At 35.2% G+C, this 22,599-nt stretch overlaps 1 protein-coding gene across 6 annotated transcripts in view; it reads right to left on the reverse strand.

Moving 5' to 3' along the window:
• LOC126375857 (homeobox protein cut) overlaps nt 1-22,599 on the reverse strand; it is a 194,737-nt gene that overhangs the window by 109,593 nt on the left and 62,545 nt on the right. Inside the window, exons 1-2 of one of the 6 annotated variants that reach the window (XM_050022914.1) lie at nt 18,119-18,156; nt 17,811-17,931 (exon numbers count right to left, since the gene is read on the reverse strand). The exons of the other annotated variants lie outside the window; for them this stretch is intronic. Of the exons in view, the coding sequence (XP_049878871.1) occupies nt 17,811-17,846 (36 nt within the window). The 5' untranslated portion in view covers nt 17,847-17,931; nt 18,119-18,156. Of the gene's footprint in view, nt 1-17,810; nt 17,932-18,118; nt 18,157-22,599 lie in introns of those variants that run through there. 6 annotated transcript variants of the gene reach the window in all.

Raw genomic sequence — 22,599 nt, forward strand, 5'->3', positions numbered from 1 at the left:
ATGGCACAAAACTAGTCAATTCTGAAAACGTGGAGTTGCTAATCGTCGAATCCAACCCATTATTTTCGCTAGTTATTGTGTTACCACAATTCCTATTGCTGCTGTCACTGGTGTGTTCCTTTAAGACTTGAGGTCTACTGTTATATTTAGGGGCAGTATTCTTTTTTTTGGGTGAAGTAGAATCTGATGAGGAGTGACCCAAATTAGTGTCCGAAGGAATATATTCCGATGTATCTGGTGAAAAGTCTTGATCGACCATGTCGAAATCGGATTTTTCAGGAATGGCATCATCTGAAAAGACGTCAAGATAAATGTGAAAGGTACGAAATATTAAACTGTATACAAATAAAAAACGTTACCTAAAAATTATAATTTATGTACTACCTAATTTAAACATTAAGGGTGGCTTGCGTAAGGGTCTTTAAACATGTTTAGTGGGCCACTAAACATGTTTAAAGACCCTTACGCAAGCCACCCTAAAAGTGATTTTTGTGTATTATTTAAGCATCTTCCTATACCTACCCCTTCGGGGTACAGGCGTGATGTTATGATTATTTTGTCTACATCTACGAAATAATATCTCACTATTTGGCACAGTCCTACCCTCTATCGGTCCATCGAGTGATCAGCCCGCAATGTCCTAACCAAAGCAGGGAAAGTCTCACAAAGTGATTTTTGAACATAACAAAACAACATAACATTATAGGCATGGGTCGACTAGTCGTGATAAAGCCATAATTTATTTATTTATTTATTTCAAATCGGGAAACAAACAGCTTAAATAACAATAATCCTGCTAGGACCGGGAATATGGTCCTGTGCCATAACCTAGGTGTTGTCATAATCAGTTTAAAGTAATTATTATAATAAAATCTTTTCAGAAATCTGGAACGGAAGATAATTACTATCTATAAACACATGGGGTGCAAATATTTTTTAACTTACTAGTACTTACCTTTGTTAGGTCCCAAATCCAACTTTCGTCGGCATTTTCTTACTCTTCGCTTACGTTTTGGCACTATCTCGGGTGAATACATATTAAAAACATTCGTTTTCAAAGCACAAATCGCAAAAAACCTTGTCACAAATCGTTTCCACGGCGAGTGGTGGAGGCGGAATGAATGAAAGCGCGGGGAAGAGCAGTTGGCAGGGAGTGCGGGGGGCATTCGCCACTATACCGGGTAGTGGACGAGCGGTGCTTTGGCGGTAACATCAAAGTAAAATCGTATGTTAGTGTTCGTTAGTGTCATTACCGCGTAATTCATTCTCTATTTTTAAAGTAAGCGTACAATACGCTTTGCATAAAACTCAATGTGCAATGTATGATAACAATACTTTAAACACTTGCAAGTTATATAAAATGGTAAACAGCGTTACTCTCAAAACGTTAAGAATTGTATGTAATAACAGTATTTAACGATTTAGTCACGTATAAAAATGTATCTGAATAAAGAGGTTAATTTTAATACATCACTTCATGTTGTCTTTATTTCGCGTAAATTTATAATGCATTTTACAAATTCATTAAAATAAAGTGTAAAGTTGATTACGATATTTTACTTTCTCTTAAATTAAGCGAATAAAGGCGTAATGTTACTTACTTGTCTAAATGTTTAGTTTTCTAGACGAATAAAAGGGTTAAATTCACAGCCTCCTTTCTTCTACTAAATATATTTTCAATATAAAACGCAACATACTGTAACATTTTTATTCGGACAATAAGTTGCTGGGAGATTTCGATAGAATAAAGTTGTACCTTGTAATATATTTTACAATTTTATCGATAAATTTACGAAAAAAATTCAGAGTGTGTGTTACGAAGAGTAGAGCCGGAATATGAAATAAAAAAAAAATCTCGCAAGTGACATTACGCCTTTATTCGTTTGGGGTGTCGATTTTTTGAGGAACGTAATACTTATGTGTTTGATTTGAATACAACTTGTCACAATAAAACCATTAATTATTGAAATTCCCTTTCGTAGCGAAATAAGCTCTACCTACTTATAGGTAAGTAGAGATAATAAGAATGATTGGAAACGTACATATTTATTTAAACGCAAACAATTCTTACAACATTCAAAGAAAAAAGCAATAAAATAATATTTCATCAAATTACAAACAATATCTAATCAAATTACAATTGAGACGATATTAAAAACGTCCGCCTATTTTATTCCATCCCAGTCAATACGCCATGTTGGTTCCTTCTAATCTCTCAATGTCAGATCTAATTTGCCGCCAGAGTCAAATTACTCAAGAGTTTTATTTTCGAAGGCAAAGGAAACACGTTTCGACAGCCTACAGACAAAATATTAATCTCCCGCGAAAATAATTTGAAAATCTACACGAGGAAGTTTTAGGATGTTATAAAAATAGTAAGTATGAAAATGTTTTTAACAAAACTGTTTCAGAATGTTTATTTCAGGTTAGAACATACTTACTATTATTTTTCACTTGAGGTTACAATAAAAAACTAGGAAGGAAAATTATGCGGTACGGATGGGTGAATTTATCAAAAAGCTTATTTCGTTAAAAAACCGTTATGTATCTGAACTGAACATATTATTTTTGTCACGAATCGAATATAAATGAATGAAAAGGGGCTAAATTTGAAAATGGAAGGTTTTCATTTGATATTCAAACGCGGCTCAAAAGGTCTGCGTATTGATATGTTCGGGTACACGCAAAACAAAATCCGCGAAGCGCGAACTTGTCGACCGCACGAGTCAGGTAGAAGCCAAACAAAACCCGAACGAGTATCCAAACAGAATTCAATCGAAAACTAAATAATTCAATTCAAACTCAAACTCGGATTGACAAATTCAAATAAGACGCGTTCGAAATTTTGAAGTTTAAGTCTATCGGCGATAGACAGGTAGGAGCTAATCATTATTAGATATTGAATTTTGTAACTTTGGACTCATCCGGTTTCTAATTTACTAATGAATCCGAGTGCCATTAGGTTCCCCCTTCCACCCCGTTGGGGGAGGGGAAGGGGTTAAGAACGCGCGCGAATTTTCGTCTTTTATACATGTAGAACGATAATCCGATTGGTGATTCGGGCGTTCCACATTTGAATTTTCGTGTGTTTTCGGTGATTTTCGCGTGCGGTTTGACTTTGTAGTGAGGTTCAATTTCGGGGATTGGTTCGTTTTGCGACGCTTTACAAAGTCAGTTTCGTAACTTGATATTTTGAAATACTTATGTAAAATGAGTACACGAATTTGTACATTCAAATATTATGTAAGTAAGTCCCTATTCACCTTTTGTTGATTTCCATGTTGTTCGCAATAATGTAGTTTAGGGATCTAAAATAAATATCAATGTTATACGTTGAAATCAATATAAAAAACATCACCAAAGACAAAGTCGCTTACAAGAACCGCAATTATCCTAACCTCTGTATTCTACGACCATATTCAGACTATTATTGGAAAATATTCGGGAAAGTTAGCAACTACGACGGTCCCACGTGTGGTAGTGCATTAATAAGCAAATATTGAGTTAGCAGGCTGTGAGTCAATAAAGCTGAATTGGAGTTCGCACCTGCTCGATATTATATTTAGAACGTGCTAGTTTGTACCTACACGTGTTGTATCTCTGAGAGACAAGTTGTTAAAGCTTTCGAAATTAATTAGATGTAAGGATAAGTTGAGTATTAGAATGCAAATTTTATTAAGTTAGTTAAATCCACCCGCTTCCTGTTCGTGTAAGATTTTTTTCTTATTAGTTTTGATTAGTAAAGTGAAACGTAGTATGCTTTTTAAGTAGTTGAAAAATAATTAAAACTTTTGAAAATAAGCATGTGTGGGTCTTTTATGTAAACAATTAAGCTCTCTTATTCACAAATCAGGCATAATATAAACAAAGTTATCTATCTAATGAAGTGTCACCTATCGTCCTCTTAAAGTGAAAAACCACGTAAGCGACTTTTTGAAAAATTACATTTTAATGTGATTTTCTTCAACAAAACGTCGATTTCTGTCGATTAATTTCTATCCGGATAAAAACGAGAACAAAAATGTACATCAAAATGTGATTTTTCAAAAATACGCTTTATGTGGTTTTCGCTTTAAGGTGACGGTATGTCACATTTAGAGCAAAGTTAGTCTATGACAAAAAGTTCAGAAATCGACTATAGGTGTTGTGATCGGCGGGAAACTTGTTCCGCAGTCCCTGTTCCGAGTTTAGTTCCGAATCCGAATAAACCTTTACGGAACTCATGTTTTGTTAGTTCCGCGCGCGTTTATTGGAACTGATTTGTTAATATAGCCAGCTAACCTGTGTTGCACGATGTATGGAATAGAGCTTGTTGTGTCACTTTTTGCTTTTAGATGTGTTACTAAAAATAAAGTAGGGTATTTTGCTGCAGTGTTCTCTTATTATTTATAATGTTCCATTTAGGTAAGTACTTTGAGAAGGCGCAAATCTTATACATAATAATAATCAGATACCTAAAAGCATTTATGAATTTTAATATTCACTTTATTTTTCTTATCATCTTATTGAACAAAAATAAAATAAAATAAACATTGTTTGAGGTTTACGCGGTTATTATCATAATTAAAACACATAATACAGGGTTTTTACCGCGTTATTATCAGGGATATGAGACTCCCGATATTTCAACACTGTTGCAAGTGCCATGATCACGGGACATAACATAATATGTTTTATTTTGTTTTTTTTTTTATGCTGAGTGAGGCTCTTTTATAAAGGACACCACCACCATTGTTGACTACTCTATACACTCAATTACAATTTGCCTCAATGTTTACTGTCTATTTATTTGTAAGTTTTTTTTTATTCCGTGTTTTGTTTTGTATTTGTAACTGTGGTGTTCCTGTATAATAAATGTTTCTTTCCTTCTTTCTTTCTACCTTCAAATTCATTAACCTAACCACGGTCACTCTCGAGTGATCCGCTAAATAGCTTTCGTTAGACAATAGATATATGGTTTTCACCAATGGCCGTTTCACTGAAACCACTGCGCCTATGATTACAAGTAAGCTCGCATTTATACAATATTTAAAACGGCTCATTTAGATGATTATCTGTTCGCATGCATTGTTCGGTTACAGTTAGCCGTGGCCGTCAAACGGAACGTTCGCAAGATTGCCTCGGTTTTAATTTAATGTCGTAGGTACCCGCTAGTTGCGTTCACACAGCTTCTTGGACTTACTGAGGGTTTAAATGCTACGATTGTTTGTATGCATTAAAAAAAAACTACATGAAAGTGCTGTCTGCGCTGTCCTGTGTGTACTATGGCCGCCATCCAACTCGCGTCAGACAGAATACTGCGGGGCGGAAGGCAAGATGGAAACCACTGCCCTATTTTTCTCTAAGCATGGAGAATGCTACACCGACAAGAGCGTGGCTATCAATTCTAGTACACCAGGACGTTTCTACAAAAATCATATTCTTACAAAGTGCCGTCTTCCCGGGTAAGTGTTAAAATAAAAATAAAATAAACACAGACAATCCGTGCGTACTTTTTAGGACAATCAGGTGATTCAATCCCCATCGAGAATCTAACCTTGACCTCCAGATCGTAAGCCCAACGCTCTAACCACTAGACCGCGGAAGCTGTTACCTCACAACCCACTCGATAGAAGAATGAAAAAGCTGTCAAAAAGCGCCCTATGACGTCACCAAAATTCGACAACGCTTATTAATAGGCTAGTTTCCAACTAGTCAAATCAGTTACTTTTTACTAAACGTCAAAACACGAAATTACTATGGAATTTGTATGAAAAAGCACTCTGTGACGTCATAGAAAAACGTGACAAAATGTCGGACTTATTATTACGTTTTTCTTGATTAAAATTCATAAATAAGTTTAATAGAAAAAAGAAAATGTTTTTCGTTAGTTTTAGATGTGTCTTTATTTAGTAATCAGAATTTCATAATTTATCTTGAACCTAGTACACGACCCAATTGAGCTCTCGCGTCTCCCTTCGAGTATATCACAAACTGGAAGCCATATTAAAGTTGGAGTGAGGCAATTTGCGCACCTGCTAATATCCGCCCAATAAAGTCTTTATTGAAGCTTTTATCTTCCGAAGTCCCCCAAACATGTGTACGAAACTCACTTGTTTTACTTAATATCACGTATCCATCCAATACAGGTGAGACGAGTGAAGTTTTTAAGGCTTATAATCATTATCATCTCCTTAGCGTTATTCCGTTTTTCACAGTCTAACCTAAAAATTTGACAGGTCCGGTTTTTAACGCTCAGATATGGTGTTTAATGTAAATACATTAATTATCAATATAAACAATTAAGATAGTATTAGTGGATGTACTTAAAGCGTCCGGAATATAAAAAATATAATAAATAAAAGATTATAAGAATGAGCCTTTAAAAAACAAAATCGTTCCGTTTCTAAGATCTTTGATTGACATCTGACTTTGACCTGATTTGTCCGGACCTGTCAAATGTTTAGGTTAGGTCAAGTGGAACCTGTGAAAAACAGATTGATAGCAAATCAAGTATGTATGCAATGCAATTTTAGCAAGTAACGAAAAATACCTTCGTTCTAACATTCATGTAAATAACGCGCAGACGCTTTATTGGGAACAACATTTGCCTTAAGCAACTCTTTAGATGAACATATACCTAGCGTAGTACAGCACCCCCCTATTGTCTCTATCAAGCCTTTTATCTCCATAACCGTGACGCACAAACAGACAGCCGTCACTTTACACGTATTATTAGAAATTTTCAATAAGATCCAATGAAATTAATGTCGGAAGCAATTCTATTGGAACACTGGTTATTGGGTTTGACAGATTGGTAAAGGGTGGACGGTATTCTTAGAAGAATAGGGATTGCATCTTTGTGTTAGTAAGTCCCAATAAATGCCAAGGGAGAGAAGAATGCTCAGGAATCTTAAGAGATACTTATAGATGCTCGTAATTCTAGCTAATGTTGACAGCACCTATCAAAACTGCATGGTGTTAGTAATCCTAGTGTTACTGCCACAACACGTCATCACCAAGATCCCCAACCAATCAGCAACACCGCAATTAGAATCCTATACCCATACCGACAGGTCACTTAAAATATCACGAATTCGAAATTCGAAACAAAGATGGCACAGGTCCAAGATGGCGGATCTTTCCGACGGATCAATGAACAACTCTTGCTCATTCACATTTGGCGATCTATCAGTGGATCTATGGATCGTTTGCGTGCGCGACGCGATCTATACATCTTGCGCATCTGTTTGCGTTTGGGAACTAATCAATCTGATTTTAAGATCTTGATGGCAATGAGTTCCTTTGATGTTGATTTATTTACTTTACTATAGTTAATTTTATGCGACATCGTGTGGTGGTGTTATTTTTATTTAATTTGACGTCTGGTGATTTTAGGCCTTGGTCAGTTCAGGTACTATAAGATTTACGGAAATCACATAAAATTGTCTGCTTTATTTTAAGATTGTTTTGTTTTAAAAGCTATTGTTGTTGTAGATATGTTTATATGTCTGTTTTTAAATTGCTCTAGAGTAATAAAACCGCCCAAATTATACTCTATTCATGTGTTATTAGAATTGACTAATACCAATTTTCCGTACTTTTTTGCTTACACCTGTTCGTAGTCCTATCTGTACAATCACAGATCTATCTACTAGAGTGCAATCAAACAGTCTCCCAGACGGCAGCCGAACCAATTAGTCATAATTATAAATTAAAGAACTAAAAGTCGGGCATTGCAAATATTTCCGAAGCGACAGACAAGTTGCAAACTTTCCAGAAACTTCGGGAAACTTCGGGAAAACTCGATGAGCTACAAATAGGCATCGGAATTAACTCGCTGTCGGGTTCCAGTGCGCCTTTTAATTATTTCTTTAACCCTTCAGGTGGGGACCGATCGTCCCTTCAAGTCTCACTTTTGATTTCTCCTCGAATTTTGACTGATAGCCCTTTTACAACTTATAAATTACGTTTGCAGGTTTCGATTTGTTCGGAAAGTTGGTAAGTCTGACGATAATTTTGTCCATCAGACGCTTTATAATTAGCTTGAATTCGAGCGATGCATTAGGAATTTAATTGAAAATTTTGAGGAAAAGTATCTGTTTTGTTCTAATTGATTCACTTTCAAAGAGTTGACCGATTACTTTGATTCTTCACAATCGTAATATAGAGCTGTTATTGTAACTCTAATTTTGCTTTAGTTTTATTTTTAAGATTGTTTGACAAGTAGCGAGCGCCGAGGACTTAGTTTTTTTTTAGAAACCATTTTAGTTGTTATTATAATTCTATTTCAGTGACAATAGATACAATCTGACTTGACAAGGAAGTTCTATAAATCAGCTTCAAACCATGAAAGGGGACTTTGATTTTCTCTCATTGACGTTTCGTTCTCATAATAAGTTAATTAAACACATCACTACTTGTGTAGAAAGGGATGAAAGGATGTCGTTCATTCGCACCTCATTTACCGCGGATTCGTTTCTAATTGGAATCGAATTCCCGCAAGTACCACTAGTTGCGAACCGGAATAGCGACGGTTGGTTATTTAGTGTTGTAGTGTCTTTTGTGTGCACTTGTTATTATTTAGAGGTAAAGAAATTGCCTTATTAAATAAAATATTGAAGTCGATAATAAACTTGTTTTTTTAAAATATGAATTTAACGATCTATGGGCGACCAAAGGTAAATAACATGGTCTAAAAGATACGATGTGCTTAACACGCACATATCATCATCGTCATCACCAGCCCATTAACGTCCCCACTGCTGGGGCACGGGCCTTCCCTATGGATGGATAGGGAGATCGGGCCTTAAACCACCACGCGGGCCCAGTGCGGATTGGTGGTTATTAACGACTGCTAATGCAGCGGGGACCAACGGCTTAACGTGCCTTCCGAAGCACTGATGAGCTCGAGATGAAAACTTTTTTTTTGTGGTCACCCATCCTAAGACCGGCATTTGCGAAAGTTGTTTAACTTCAACAATCGCAGACCGAGCACGTTAACCGCTGCGCCACCGAGCTCCTCAACACGCACATATATACATACATAAATACACGCCTATATCACACCGGGGTAAGCAGAGACTATGGAATTCCATTTGCATCGATCCTGACACACTTCTCTTGCTTCCTCCACGTTCACCAATCGTTTCATACACGCACCGGTTCAGATCGTACTAAACTTGACGTCTTAAAGATTGAAAAAAATATTATATAAATCGCTTGAAATCTAGTAGATGTCACCCCAAGTACAGCATCAGCTATAGGTAGACATAAACTGTATGAGCATTTTATCTTTTCAATGCCTTCTGAAACCCGGCAACATTATGAAACTCTATATGAACCACTTAGAAACCCTTGTTTACTAAAAGCTTAAGGCGAAAAACGTTTTAATCCACTCACCAATATCTCTGTCGCCCCATGGATAATTTGACATTAATTGTTTTATAAAATCCTCCCTAACTGGATCAATATATTAACAGAATTATCTTCTGCGAGCCCCCATCGATCGGATTACTAACTTTTCCAAATTAACACAATGGAATTAATTGAAAATGGATTCACTCGATACTTTACTAAAGTTTAAAACCGGTTAAAAGTTACGCTTTGTTTTGTCTATGGTTATGTAGAGTTGTTTCGGACGTGGAAATAAGTAAACGTGGGCAACTCTCACGTCTACTGATCTATAGGCATAGAGTAAAGAATAATAGGTGCAACATGTAGAATGGTAACTCTCTGCTCCGCATCATTTTGAATCGGGTGTCAATTTTATTTTATTATTTATTTAGGGTTTTTTGGCACATCAAAATTTACTACAATTATATTCATGAGGAGCTCGGTGGCGCAGCGGTAAACGCCCTCGGTTTGCGATTGTTGAAGTTAAGCAACTTTCGCAAAGGCCGGTCATAGGATGGATAACCACAAAAAAAAGTTTTCATCTCGAGCTCCTCCTTGCTTCGGAAGGCACGTTAGCCGTTGGTCCCGACTGCATTAGCAGTCGTTAATAACCACCAATCCGCACTAGGCCCGCGCACTATGGAATATGGTAGAACAAACGCGTATAAAATTTATTTTTTCACTAATTGAAATAGGTCCTTCTATCAATGTAATATAATAGTTCGAAAGTCGAAGATTCGTATTCTGTAGCGCAATTCATATTATATTTGGTGAAAGTAGTTGTTTTCATGTGGTAACTTAAAGTTAAGGTTCATGAAATTGGGAAATATCAAGTTCCTCATTGACGATTTTCAAAGTCAGATAGTTTTAAAACTTAAAATGAAAGGTATATGGTATTATATATTTTTGAAAAGCTTATCTATCGGAAAATTTAAACAAATTAAATTGATTGTTTTTAATACGAATATATACGTAAAAAAAATAAAGAAGAAATGGAGGAAAAAAAAGGTTTTCTTCAACTTCGTCGAAGCTTTTAACATTTACCGGCGTTTACCGGTGCTTTGAATTTAATGTTAATTGATAGTTTGGTTACTTATCAACAACATATATAAAAATTAGCTGCGATTTTTTGCGAACTTTGGAGATATGAGATAAAATCGAATCCTAGTCAGGGAACGGAAATTGCTATCAATTGCGGTTTCGTGGTTGACTTGATTTAACAATACTTTGTGGTATAGTTTATCAATTGATTATTTTATATTGTTAAGTTTTTATCATTTTGGTGTCATTTTCCGTGAGAAAATAGATATCTGAATTAATTCACACATTCTGAAACAATATATAAAGGGAGGTAACAAAATATGTTTCCATTACAATTTCAGTGGTATTTTCGTATAGTACGGCTATTTTACTCTTCAAAATGTCTACTTTTAACTGTAGTAAACGTGAATTAATAGAATCTTATATAGAAGGCGGTAAAACGACTGCGGCACTTTCGACATATTTGGAGGAAAAACAAGTATCAGAAGACAATATATGTTTTATAATTGGTAAAATCCAACAGACTATCATCCCTGCGTTTAATAGACGCTGGAAAGAAGCAGCACGCAATAAGAATATATTTTTAAAAAATAACACAAATTGGCTGGATTCTGAATATTCCGTGACTATACCTACATCAGAAAACGTGTCAACAGACTCAACACCGTCTACTTCTTCTGGTAAACGAGGAAGACCGTGTGTGACATATGGAGATTCTTCAGAATCAAGCAAAAAAAGAAGAAACACTATTTTGATGAACGAATATGGTTTGGAGCACATTCTGGGCGGATATCTTCAAGGATTGCGTTCTATGGGAGAAGGAACGGAAGCAAAACTAGTTGAAGAATGAAGGTTGGCTGATGCTGAAAAAAAGCTTTTCGTTTTGAATCACTTTGATAACGCAAAAATAATCAAAACGCTTACAGATGAAGAAGCAATGAACCTAACAAGAAACCCTATTACATAGCTAGTTAAATTAATAATATTAAGAAAATTTTGATTAATTTCTATGTTTAGCATAATGTAATGTACCATTTTTTATTTTATTTTATCATTAATATGATAAGTTATGTTAATTGAGTAATTAGTGTTAAGAAATACAGATTGTGAGTTTTCTTTATTTAATATAAAAAATTACGCGTAATTTCAATTCACCAAACATTACTTATATGATTTTTTATATATTCCCTTATATTAGTGCAAAATTACATCGCTCTATCTTTAAAATTGACGGAGTTACAGATTTTTGATCCGAAACACACCCAAATATTCCACAGTGCCGCGTGGTGGTTTAAGGCCCGATCTCCCTATCCATCCATAGGGAAGGCCCGTACCCCAGCAGCGGGGACATGATGATGATGATTCATGCATCATTTAATTTATTTAGTCTAATTGCGTAACTAATTATAGATGAGCACTGCATGCAAAAGGAGAAAGAAAAACAATAAAAAAAGAGTTGAATGAAAATGCTAGCCTAGAAATCAGAAGCCTGTCTAAAATGATGATCAAAAACCTATCTCATTTTCTTTCAAGCTAGAATTACCTCACCCCCTCTGGGACTTACTTTAGTCCCTGTAATATTTTGATAGGTATGCCTTTGACTTGTTTTGCTTTTCTGAACAACAGCCTACGGAGGCTAACATCCGATGATCCTTGGATCCTTGAGAATACAGTTATGAGCTTATATTTTTTATAGAGCGTTTAAAGAGTGCATAAAAACCCAAACCGAAAGTATTTACACTTTCAAGGATCGAGTGGTAAAAGGGTGAGGTAAAAAAAGGTACACGTGTGAAGTGAATTAGGGACGTAAAGAGACGAAGAGAAAAGAAACAAATGCTTACTTGTATAGGTACGAGTACCTTTATTGGCGATCGATTAGCTCAGTTCGTAGTGTATTTGCTTTATAAAAGATCCAGGTTCTATTTCTAACATTTTTTTTGTTTTTGCTAAGCCGTTGAATTATTAAAGAAAAACAGTAAGAAGGATAGACAGATATCGATCTTATTAATATTATGGCGCTTTCTGAATTCAAAGATATACGTAAAGTACTGGTTTCTTTCAGCATATGGATGGATAGGGAGATCGGGCCTTAAACCATCACGCAGGTGGTGGTTATTAACGACTTCTAATGCAGCCGGGACCAACGGCTTAACGTGCCTTCTGAAGCACGGAGGAGCTCGAGATGAAAACTTTTTTTTTTTTTGGTCACCCATCCTATGACCGGTCTTTGCGAAAGTTGCTTAACACGTTGACAGTCCAGTGATCTATATACTGGTCATGACGGACTAGCTTCATACGTCCGTGACCCATACATGACCCATACACTTGGATCCCGGGTAACTTAGCAAAGGTTGAAGTAATATGCGGGACTTGCAAGGAAGTCAGAACGTTTTGTATGGGGACTGTCAACGTGTTAACTTCGACAATCGCAGATCGAGCGCGTTTACCGCTGCATAGAATAAAGAATAGAATAATAAATAAAAGAGCAGCATAAAGAATAATAATACGTACAGAACAGTACCACTCCGCCCCGCACCGATTAGTATCGGGCGCGCAGACCTCACCCCCTCTGGGTCTTATTTTAGTCTAAATGGCTGTAAGTCGGTAAGGAGTAAGAGAGAGTGCGCGCGAACTATCTGTCTTGTTCTCACTTACTAAAGCGGCACACGGTAAAAATGAGATTTTTGTATGGAGTGAAATCAGAATCACTTATTCAACGTAATTATCATGGATAAACTTGTTGAAGGTCAATTTAACATTTTGGAATCTTCGTCATTTCGCAAGGTGTTATGGCTGAGGAGAAGAAATGACAAGAAACTGCAACAGCAACACATCTTACAAATCAATGTAGATATACGTTACAAGTTGTTTGATAACAAGAGGAACTCATTTAATGTAGTATCCATGTAATGTAGTGTCCGGGGTATGCTTTCAGTTAAGATTATGAGTAATTAAAATCGTAATTTTACTACACCTTGGAATAGTCAAGCAACTGTTCACCTACACATTCATGCTTTACTGTATTTTTACACAACAAAAGAATTTTAGACATTTTATTACATCCCCAGTCATAACAGACGTATCTATTAATAATTTATCAGAATCCTAACTTATTACGAACGTACCTACATGAAATATTAAAGCGATGATTAACACCATTAAAATTTCAGACCAACTTTTCAATTGGCAAAAATCCTAAAATGTCTGATCGTAAGGGTGGAAGTTAAGTACACATCCCTTCAGTTAAATCAATTTGGGTCCTCGGATCGCCTACGGGGCCCCATATGAGGGCCACAAAGGGGGCCTTAGGAAAAACTTGTAACGAACGTCGCAGGGTCCCTTTTTAATCAATTAATTATCTAATTCACACACGTTGTTCTGATTCATTGTTGGGTAAAGGCCCTGAGACGTGTTTATCTTATATAGATAAAATGTTGGATAATATAATGTTATCTTTGGCAGAAATTTGAGGTATTTTGTTGATGTTTTCATCTGGTATGAAAGGGGAATAACTGTTTTTTATTCAGTTATAATAATTCGGTTATTTTTATATATTTTATTTGCTCGTATTCTAGCTTAAAAATTCCGGCCAAGTAGTTAAAGACATCTGAGGAAAAACTATTACTAAGTTAAAAAAAAATTGCTTAGAACTTTATTTTCCATTTTTGTGATGTGACTTATTCTAGATTTGCCGTATATGGCATTAACTACTTGGCCAGACAAGTGGGTGCTGAGGGAGATTATTTTTCTGTTATTGTAGTAGGTATAATATGGGCACTTACTGCTAAAATAGGGTGTATTAGTCATGTTAAGAGTTCACCATCGAAGCTCAACTACGTAACGCAGTTAGTCGCCGTTGCCGACCATGGCAAGGATGACATTATTATTTGTTTTTTTTTCCTCGCGTGTAACCAATGTGCTCGCACGTTTATTAACAAGATTGGCTATTGCAGTCATATGAGGGCAACTTGAGAGCAGTCAAAGCTCCTAACCCTAACAAAGGAGTTACCATGAGAAGCAGTAGTCGCTGTAGCCGAAATCGGCTAGGATAGGTATAGTATGTATATATATGTATGTATGTCGTTTCCATATCTCGGACCTATGGAATCCCGGACTTTGGCAGGAGTGCGTGGGGCCGAAGCCAACACGTAGAGGCCCCTTAAGACAATTTAATCTAAATGTGGTGTGACACCAACCGGCGATTATTCCTGTATGCACTATGGCAGTGCATCCAAAGACAATCCGTGTAAGTGGTTCGTGTAAGACTATTGCAGATTAAGGAATTATTATTATTTTAAAGGATACTCAAACTTAAATTGTTACGTTTCAGTCGAAAGTTCGAACCTCATTAAAAAAATGTACTTAAGCAAGTACAATAAATAAAAAAGTATCTGTTCAAAACTCGCGTGCCAGCTCCGAACACCAATTTGTCTAATTAGAACTTCAGCGTACACGAAAATCCTAAAACATCCTCTCAACCTTCCATCACAGTACTTAATTTCCTATAACGCTAATTAATATCAGATCGGGCCTTTGACTTGGTTTTTTACCCAATTTTTACTCCCATTTTTATCCTATTTTTACCCTATCGCTTCAGACATCGACCTTTTTGCGCTCGGTACAAAGCCGGTACATAAAAACCCTTTAACTTATGATGAATTAGCGATCTCCTACGTTTTATGTCTCTGGCGTTATCTACCCCCTGGCCACCCCGAGGGGGATCCCCCGTGTACGTCAATACGAAGGAATTAATATAAGCGGAAAAATTAGAAGGTCCAGCAAGGGTTTAGGATTGGTATTAAAATTGACGATGTGTGTTTGATAGGAAGAGTGAGGGTACACAAATGCTTATAGCTGTATGTAGGTTGTACCTAAATTTGAATTAGGTATTGCATTTTTAGCTACTGCTGTATTTTTCAACAGCGTAAAGGTATTCCGTATTTGATGGTCGAATTTTATTTTCGCGCGTAATTATCAAAAATACGAATGCAGTGCTTCTATTTTCTTAATGTTATCATTCGAAAACGAACGTTATTTTTAAATTTATCGTGTCCCAGAATTAAAATTTAGAACTAAACACTTCATGGTTGTTTTGTTTTGAATCCCGCGTGAACAAAAAACAATAAAGTAAGTAGTTCCTAATTCAAATTCTGATACGCAATAAAATAATCTAATAATTGATGAGTATAAAAGTTTTCATTTGTTTGTATTCAGAAATGCGACGAGGGACATATGAAAATAGAAGCACTGTATATTATACAAGTTAAACATTATGTATTACGTATTAGTGTATTGAAGGTTAAAAAGTGAAGTATAAAATATGACAGATAGCTAAAAACATACCAATATGTAGGTAATCGAATTTAAAGTTGTTTTTTATTATCACAATGGGATCTCAAAATGTAATTGTGATACAAACAATAGGTTTGTAGGTATGTAATTAATAATTAATCAAAAATAATCACCCGGAATCAAAATAATTAAATCAGCTAAAAAACAAAATATCTAAGTTTATTAGATAATATAATTGTGGGAAAACTTTGATTCTTTAGAAACTCGACCTATAAATACATCACGAAACATGTTATTGCATATAAAACAACGAGCAAAGGTTGCCGAAGACTTTTGTATTTTTAATAAACCTCTATACATAGTACCTCTATAGTCCTTCTCTTCCTCCCCTCTATAGCAAGGAGACACTACTAGTTTAAAAAGTAATATTTGTAAAGTAAATAGTTTTAGCTAAATATCAATTTCTTTTAAAATAAAAAGTGTTCGAAATTTTAATTATCGTTCGTAATTTAAAAAGGTTGGTGTCCACCGGCCGCCCGTCCCTTACTAAAACACGAGTCACGCTCCAAAAATTGTCGCACCACATCAGACGCACGACTCACGTCGCGTATTAGCTAATCCTTTCTCCTAAAAACTTGCAAGGGTCGCCTGATAAGGGAGATGGGCCGATGTTTTGATATCCCCATCATTCAGAGGAGCTATAGAAAAACATTGGTGTAAAAAGTGGGTGGGGGTATTGGGGGGTGCGGGCAAGGATGGAACCGCTGTCGAAGTGACCGCTGAGGAGGGTCGGCATTATGTGGATAACGACGTTATGTGTTGATCAATTTTAATGCGATGTACGGTCAGCAGACATTTTTGTTTTGGCACTAAAGTGATACGTACGGTTGGCGGTGTCATGTTTTCAGAATATTGTCACCTGGTGCCTAAATTGATGAAGGGTTGTTAAATTTATATTTTGGTGAAGATATAATACATTAAAAAATTTAGTTGAATAAATGCTGAAGCATTTATTTATTTTACAGTTATAAGATGTTCCACATCCTACCTAAGTCACCTGAATAAGCTATTAGAAACCAATCACAAACATTTGCTCTCATAAATAGCATTACAACAAAAAGTAACAACATTTTACGACCTGTACTTTGACCCGTTCCTACCTACGGTCACAGGTTGATCAACACATCGCCAATTATCCCAAAAAGTGCTTTTAAATAAAGAGCAGCGCGAAATTGTAAAACCACAGCACACGCGCCCGCATGGGTCGGTAAAAGAAAAACAGCGTCTTTCCATCGCTAATTTGCGCGTCTCTTAATTACCAGAGATGTGGGGACGCGCCGCGGAGTGGACGCGAGTGGCTCGTTTGGATGCGGTGTGGGGCGTGTTTTATTTTATTTTGTAGAGTAAAGAAAAAAAACAACTACTTAGTAGGTATAGGTACCTAGTTTACTTATATGTGTATCAAGAGTGCATGCAAGTTGACTTCTGATTACTTGATTATTTGCGACTCTGTCCATCCCATTAAGGATTACGAAGGTGAGCCTTGAATATGACATTACTTTAGGCACTGTGGCTCACGGTTAGGACTTAGGACCACTTTCGCTTTATCTACCAACTTAGCCTATATACATGGTCGACAACAACTTTACTAGTAATTTGCTTTTTTTAAAATTATATTATGAAACTAAGTACCTATACAAATTAACAATGAATGAGATCGCTATTTATACAAAATATAAAGTAACTATTTTGATTGCCTGAGTTAAAATTATTCAACATCGTTGAAATGTGATTTCAATTCTATACTCTTCTACGTCTTAATTAGTTTTAGTTGTTTCCCGTGCTTACATATCCAACTGAGCACAAAATTTGCCGCATCCGGAAAATTTTCGCTTCGTAAACATTGTAGAGTTTTCGCCATTATAGATTCTCTTTTCGTTAGCGACTGAATTTGTCTCAACTCCAAACAGAGTTAGAACAAATTTCGATCCCCTATCGGCTGTATGAAACATCCCTTATTTACAACTCTTGAAACTACAAATACTTAAATAAATAATTATGACAAATTACCCATAATAGGTATAATTATAATAACAACTTACCTCATGATAATAATTCCTGATTTTCATAATTTTCATTTGTTACGTTTCATTTATCACTAAAACTGTCATTTGTTTGTTTTCCACTTCATTAAAATAATTAAAAACTATAACACGTATTTACCTGCAAACACACATACAGTCCGAAAATTAAAGACTTATTTTTAGTTTAAATTAAATTAAAATAAATCTTTAATTTTCCGCAAACTAAATTAAATTAAAAAATTATTAAATTGATAAAATTAAAATAATTATTTAAGAATTTAATTTAGTTTTCGAGATGGAAATTAAATTCCGCGCGCAAGTTATACTGTTCGAAATTCGATGTTCAAAATTCAAAAGTGGGAACGCGCGTGACGTTGACCCATCAGTAGCGAGCGCGCAACTGACGAGCAGATAAACGCGAACGCGAACGCGCATCTCGCGCGTTATCGCTCATTTACATACGCGCACAGTTCCCATACCTTATAAAAATCTGATCCGATCATTTGCATCCTAAAGGAAATCTTATGCATCTTACTATTGACAATATTCAAATATCGGCCTTCGTATCAATCGGCGAAACTGGTTTAATGCCCTCACATCAAAAGGAGATAGGATTAGGGTTAAAAGTTCTTAAGAATCATATTTTTACTCTTACCCTTTTGAACTTTCGGCCTAATATTGTTACCCTTCCGAACTTTAAGGTGCAGATGTCAATGTCGCATCCGAATTGATATTTAGCATTGTTAAGAATAAGATGGAAATGCGTTTTTTATAAAGCATGTGTGTGCATTAAATATCGAACTTTAGTCATTGAAAAGTTTTCTTACGCATTGTGCCGCTGACATAATCGGAGATTTGACTGATGCTATCTACCTGAAGAAAACATATTGTCCATAGTAGCATAAATATAAATCAAAATACGAGTATTTTGCGAGGTAATTTTTTTGGTTATTAATAAGGGACGGAAGTCCTTTTGCCGATACTAATCTCGATCATTTCAGTAGAAATTAGGTCGCATTCCATAAACGTCAGAACAGAACCGAATACCTAATTTTGTAAACGAGTCTTCATACTCGTTTCGATCAATCAACCCTTTCGTGAGAATCGTGCCCTCAAGAAAAAGGAAATACTAATTATTATTCGCATATTAAGCAGCCGTGTACCGCCGACATTCGGAAATAATGTTAATAATTATTAACCGAATTTACATATGCAGATCGATGTCAGAAATATAAATCATAGAACAATTGAAGGGTTCCAAATTCGAAATTTAAATATCGAACAGAACTGGTTTTTATAATGGGTGTTCCATTTTATTTTTTTAATTTATTGACCTGGTTAAGGGTGAGTTGAGGCGATCGTTTGATAGATTTTAATGCTTTTAATTATTTGCATATTAAGATTTGATGGACCGGTTTTACGTGAGAAAGTCTCAAGGGATCGATTGTGTGATTTATTATTTTTACGGGCGATCGAATCTTGTCTTTTCTGTTCTTATTATCCGGGGACAAATTCGAAGGAACACATTTATTTCTGAATTCAAATATATTTTAAAGTTTTTACAATTCGAGAGCAAATTTTTGCTTTTAAAGCTATTGCTGTACAGGAAGAATATAGTTAGCGATATCCGGTGTATAAATTAGTACGAATATAAAGTAATAATGGATTAGTTAACACCTAACCACTCTGATGGAGGATGTCGTTAATTGTCTCTCTTATGAGCTATTTGCGATCCATGATTTTAATGATGGAGTCATGCCGGGTGGAATTTAAAATAACTGAGAATTTATAGTTTATTGAACGCAATAACTATTTTCTTACAATAAGAAGACTTTATATGATCCTAGAAATAACTTGTTTCTTGGTAATTTATAAAGCTTTAAAAGGCTGCCCATTGTACTTCTACATTTTCTGTATGATATCTATGGCAAAAAACTATTTTGTACAGCATTTGGACGACTTCTTGAAAATGCCTCAATACTTCAATAGGTACGCAATTTTAATACTTAGTTACGTTTAAATAAAGGAACAGTAACTATACGTGTTATATATAATACGTCACCGAAATTACCTACCTAAAAATGGATTAAATTTGGTAATGACTGAAGTATTCGAACTAAACCCTACATTAATACAGTATACTCATGAATGGGGTTAAAATGTCCACATCGAAGCAATTCATCTAAGAAGGCAATATTGCTATTTGACATTTGTTTTCACTGCGCACTTACTTTTATATGCGTAAATATCAAATTCCAATATTGCTTTCTTAGATGAATTGCTTCGATGTGGCCTTTTTAACCCCCCAGAACACTGTTACATAATGAATATGAAAGTAATTTAGCAATAAAATGATCACAAAGATAATAATTACTTACCAAAAACTTAAAGCGGGATCAATAAAATTATCATAAAGAATAGGAACAATAAAAATAACAATGCCTTTTAAAACTCGAATTTCACACGATTCGTTGACTCTCAGAATTTGGAAACGTAAAACGAACTGTATTTTATTAAACAATACTAATAAATTTAATTAATGATTACATACAATTATTATTATCGCCAATTAACATCAAAAGAATCTTACCTATAAAATAATACGGTATAAAGTACAATAACAATTTATTTTTTTATGAGAAAAAATATTATTTTGTAGCCATTGAATAAGGAACGATCATTGTTGAGATTAATTTTGAATTTGGAATTACTTATCCGAAACAATGGCGTAAACAATAATTTAAATTAATGCGTTCGAATTATCTTTAGGGTACTGTTGGCCGAAAGTGTGTTATATGTTTATTAAAATGTGTTGATGTATACTTAATGTGAAAAAATATTAATTCTCATTCGGCATGTTCTGCTTTCGCCAAAAGTATCGTCCAAAGTCTATGAAAAAGCAGATGGTGGAAACTAGACAGTAGTCACATGCGTATATTCTCTATAATCTACTGCTATTCAATACTGACGATATGTAATAACTCCAATTCCAATGAGAAATACAAAACCCTCTTTATCTTAAGGCGTCAAGGAACCGGAAGTGGCAGGCTACAGTTTTTTGCTTTTGGGAAGCTAAATATATTGTGCTGAACCATAATGTGATCACACCTTGCGTGCTTGACCGGATTAATCTAGATTCGAATTTCGAAACCATTGGCTTTTCGTATTGTCTGCCCGAAAACGTACACTTCTGAACACAGCATATGTATACGAGTCCATTATCTTAGTTGTATCATAATAAACTTTACTACCGAGCGTTAGAGGTTAGATTAGTTTGTGATGAAAATAATTTAATTTGAAAATATTTCGGGTGTCTGTCCGTCACGGTACACTTAGCCGCATGTTTAATTAGTAAAAATAAAATTATGAATTTTTAAAGTTTCTCATTATCAGAGATCTAGCGGTCGGGGGCTGGATTTTATACGATTTTATTCTCTTTTATACTGTTTTTTATGCTGTTTTATGTTTTATCTACCGTAACGATTATATTTGGACGTATAAATGTTGTATTACGCTCCGTTTGGCGGGCATTAACACTTCGATAGGGACATGTGAAAATGAGTTTTTTGTTGGGCTTTAGTTTCCCGTAAAAGTGAATGCCAAGGCTGTATGATATTAATATAAGAAAGTAATGAAGAAAATATTAATCTACTAAGTACAATAAGCAATTTGAATAGGTAGGCCTTAAATTAAAAAAAAATACTTCCTTAACTTTGTGTCCTAAAATAAGAACGAAAAATTATTACGATTTGAAGTTTAGTTACCTAGCATAGTAATGAAAATAAATCACATTGTAATGAACACCTAACCTAACCTAAGAAATTCAAAATTGGAACTCCCGCACGACCAAAGCCAATCTTTTGTAGGCAATCTTTTTAAAAATTCGGATACATTCCCCATTTAAAATTTACGAAGTAACATATCCCCGCGTCTCAATACTCAGGAGCGCCATAAAAAATAATTTAAATTGCTCTTACAGTGACTCGCTATCTCTACATTTGCATACAAGAATAATGCAGAAATCTATGAGGGGAGCGGTGGTGTGGGTTACAGCAGTGCGTTTGTGTCGATACTGGCTTAACAGGAAGTGTGAAGGAGTTTTTAAAGTTCATAGTGGTTGTGTCTGCCAAAAAACGATTTCTTCTTAAAGGTTAATGGCGTTATAGAATATCTCATCTTTCATATGATTATTCGATGTAAATGTTATAATAGCATAAACGTGTCTTATTAATACTGAATATATAAAAATATTTTGCATTTCTAAATTAGAGAAATTAACAGCAAGTTATCTAAGTGTTTTTCTCGTGTCGTTACTTCCTCACTAATTCCACAGCACTTACTGAAAATGTGGTTGAATCTGTCTCTCTGTAAATAATATTTTAAGTAAGTAAGTAATAATACTTAGGTGAAATTACACAAAAATAATGTTTCCCTAGCCTAATCAATACATCGACAATTCGAACGCCCCGCGTACCCATTAAAGGCGCCCCTAAGAAAATTTTATGTGTTATTTTTTTACTTGTTTTGAAATATGCGCGCCGTTAGGTTATTTATGTGGCCCGCGGAGGTTATTCTGTAAGTAACGAGGTTCGTTCAAAAACGCAATCTAAATGTAGTAGATTGAGTCGTTATGCCGCGTTCATCGGTAACAGAGCCACTTCCCGCTTTTTTTGAACGTTCCTCCGGTTCAATCATGCGGCTGAATTGAATTATGGCTTTTGAATTTTCTTTTTTCGAATTCGTAAATGGCTTGGAAGTGTAGAAGAAGGTGTTTTGAATGAAAATCGATTTCGCTTTATGTTGGCGG

This window comes from Pectinophora gossypiella, chromosome 20, assembly GCF_024362695.1.
Source record: "Pectinophora gossypiella chromosome 20, ilPecGoss1.1, whole genome shotgun sequence".
Classification (NCBI taxonomy): domain Eukaryota; kingdom Metazoa; phylum Arthropoda; class Insecta; order Lepidoptera; family Gelechiidae; genus Pectinophora; species Pectinophora gossypiella.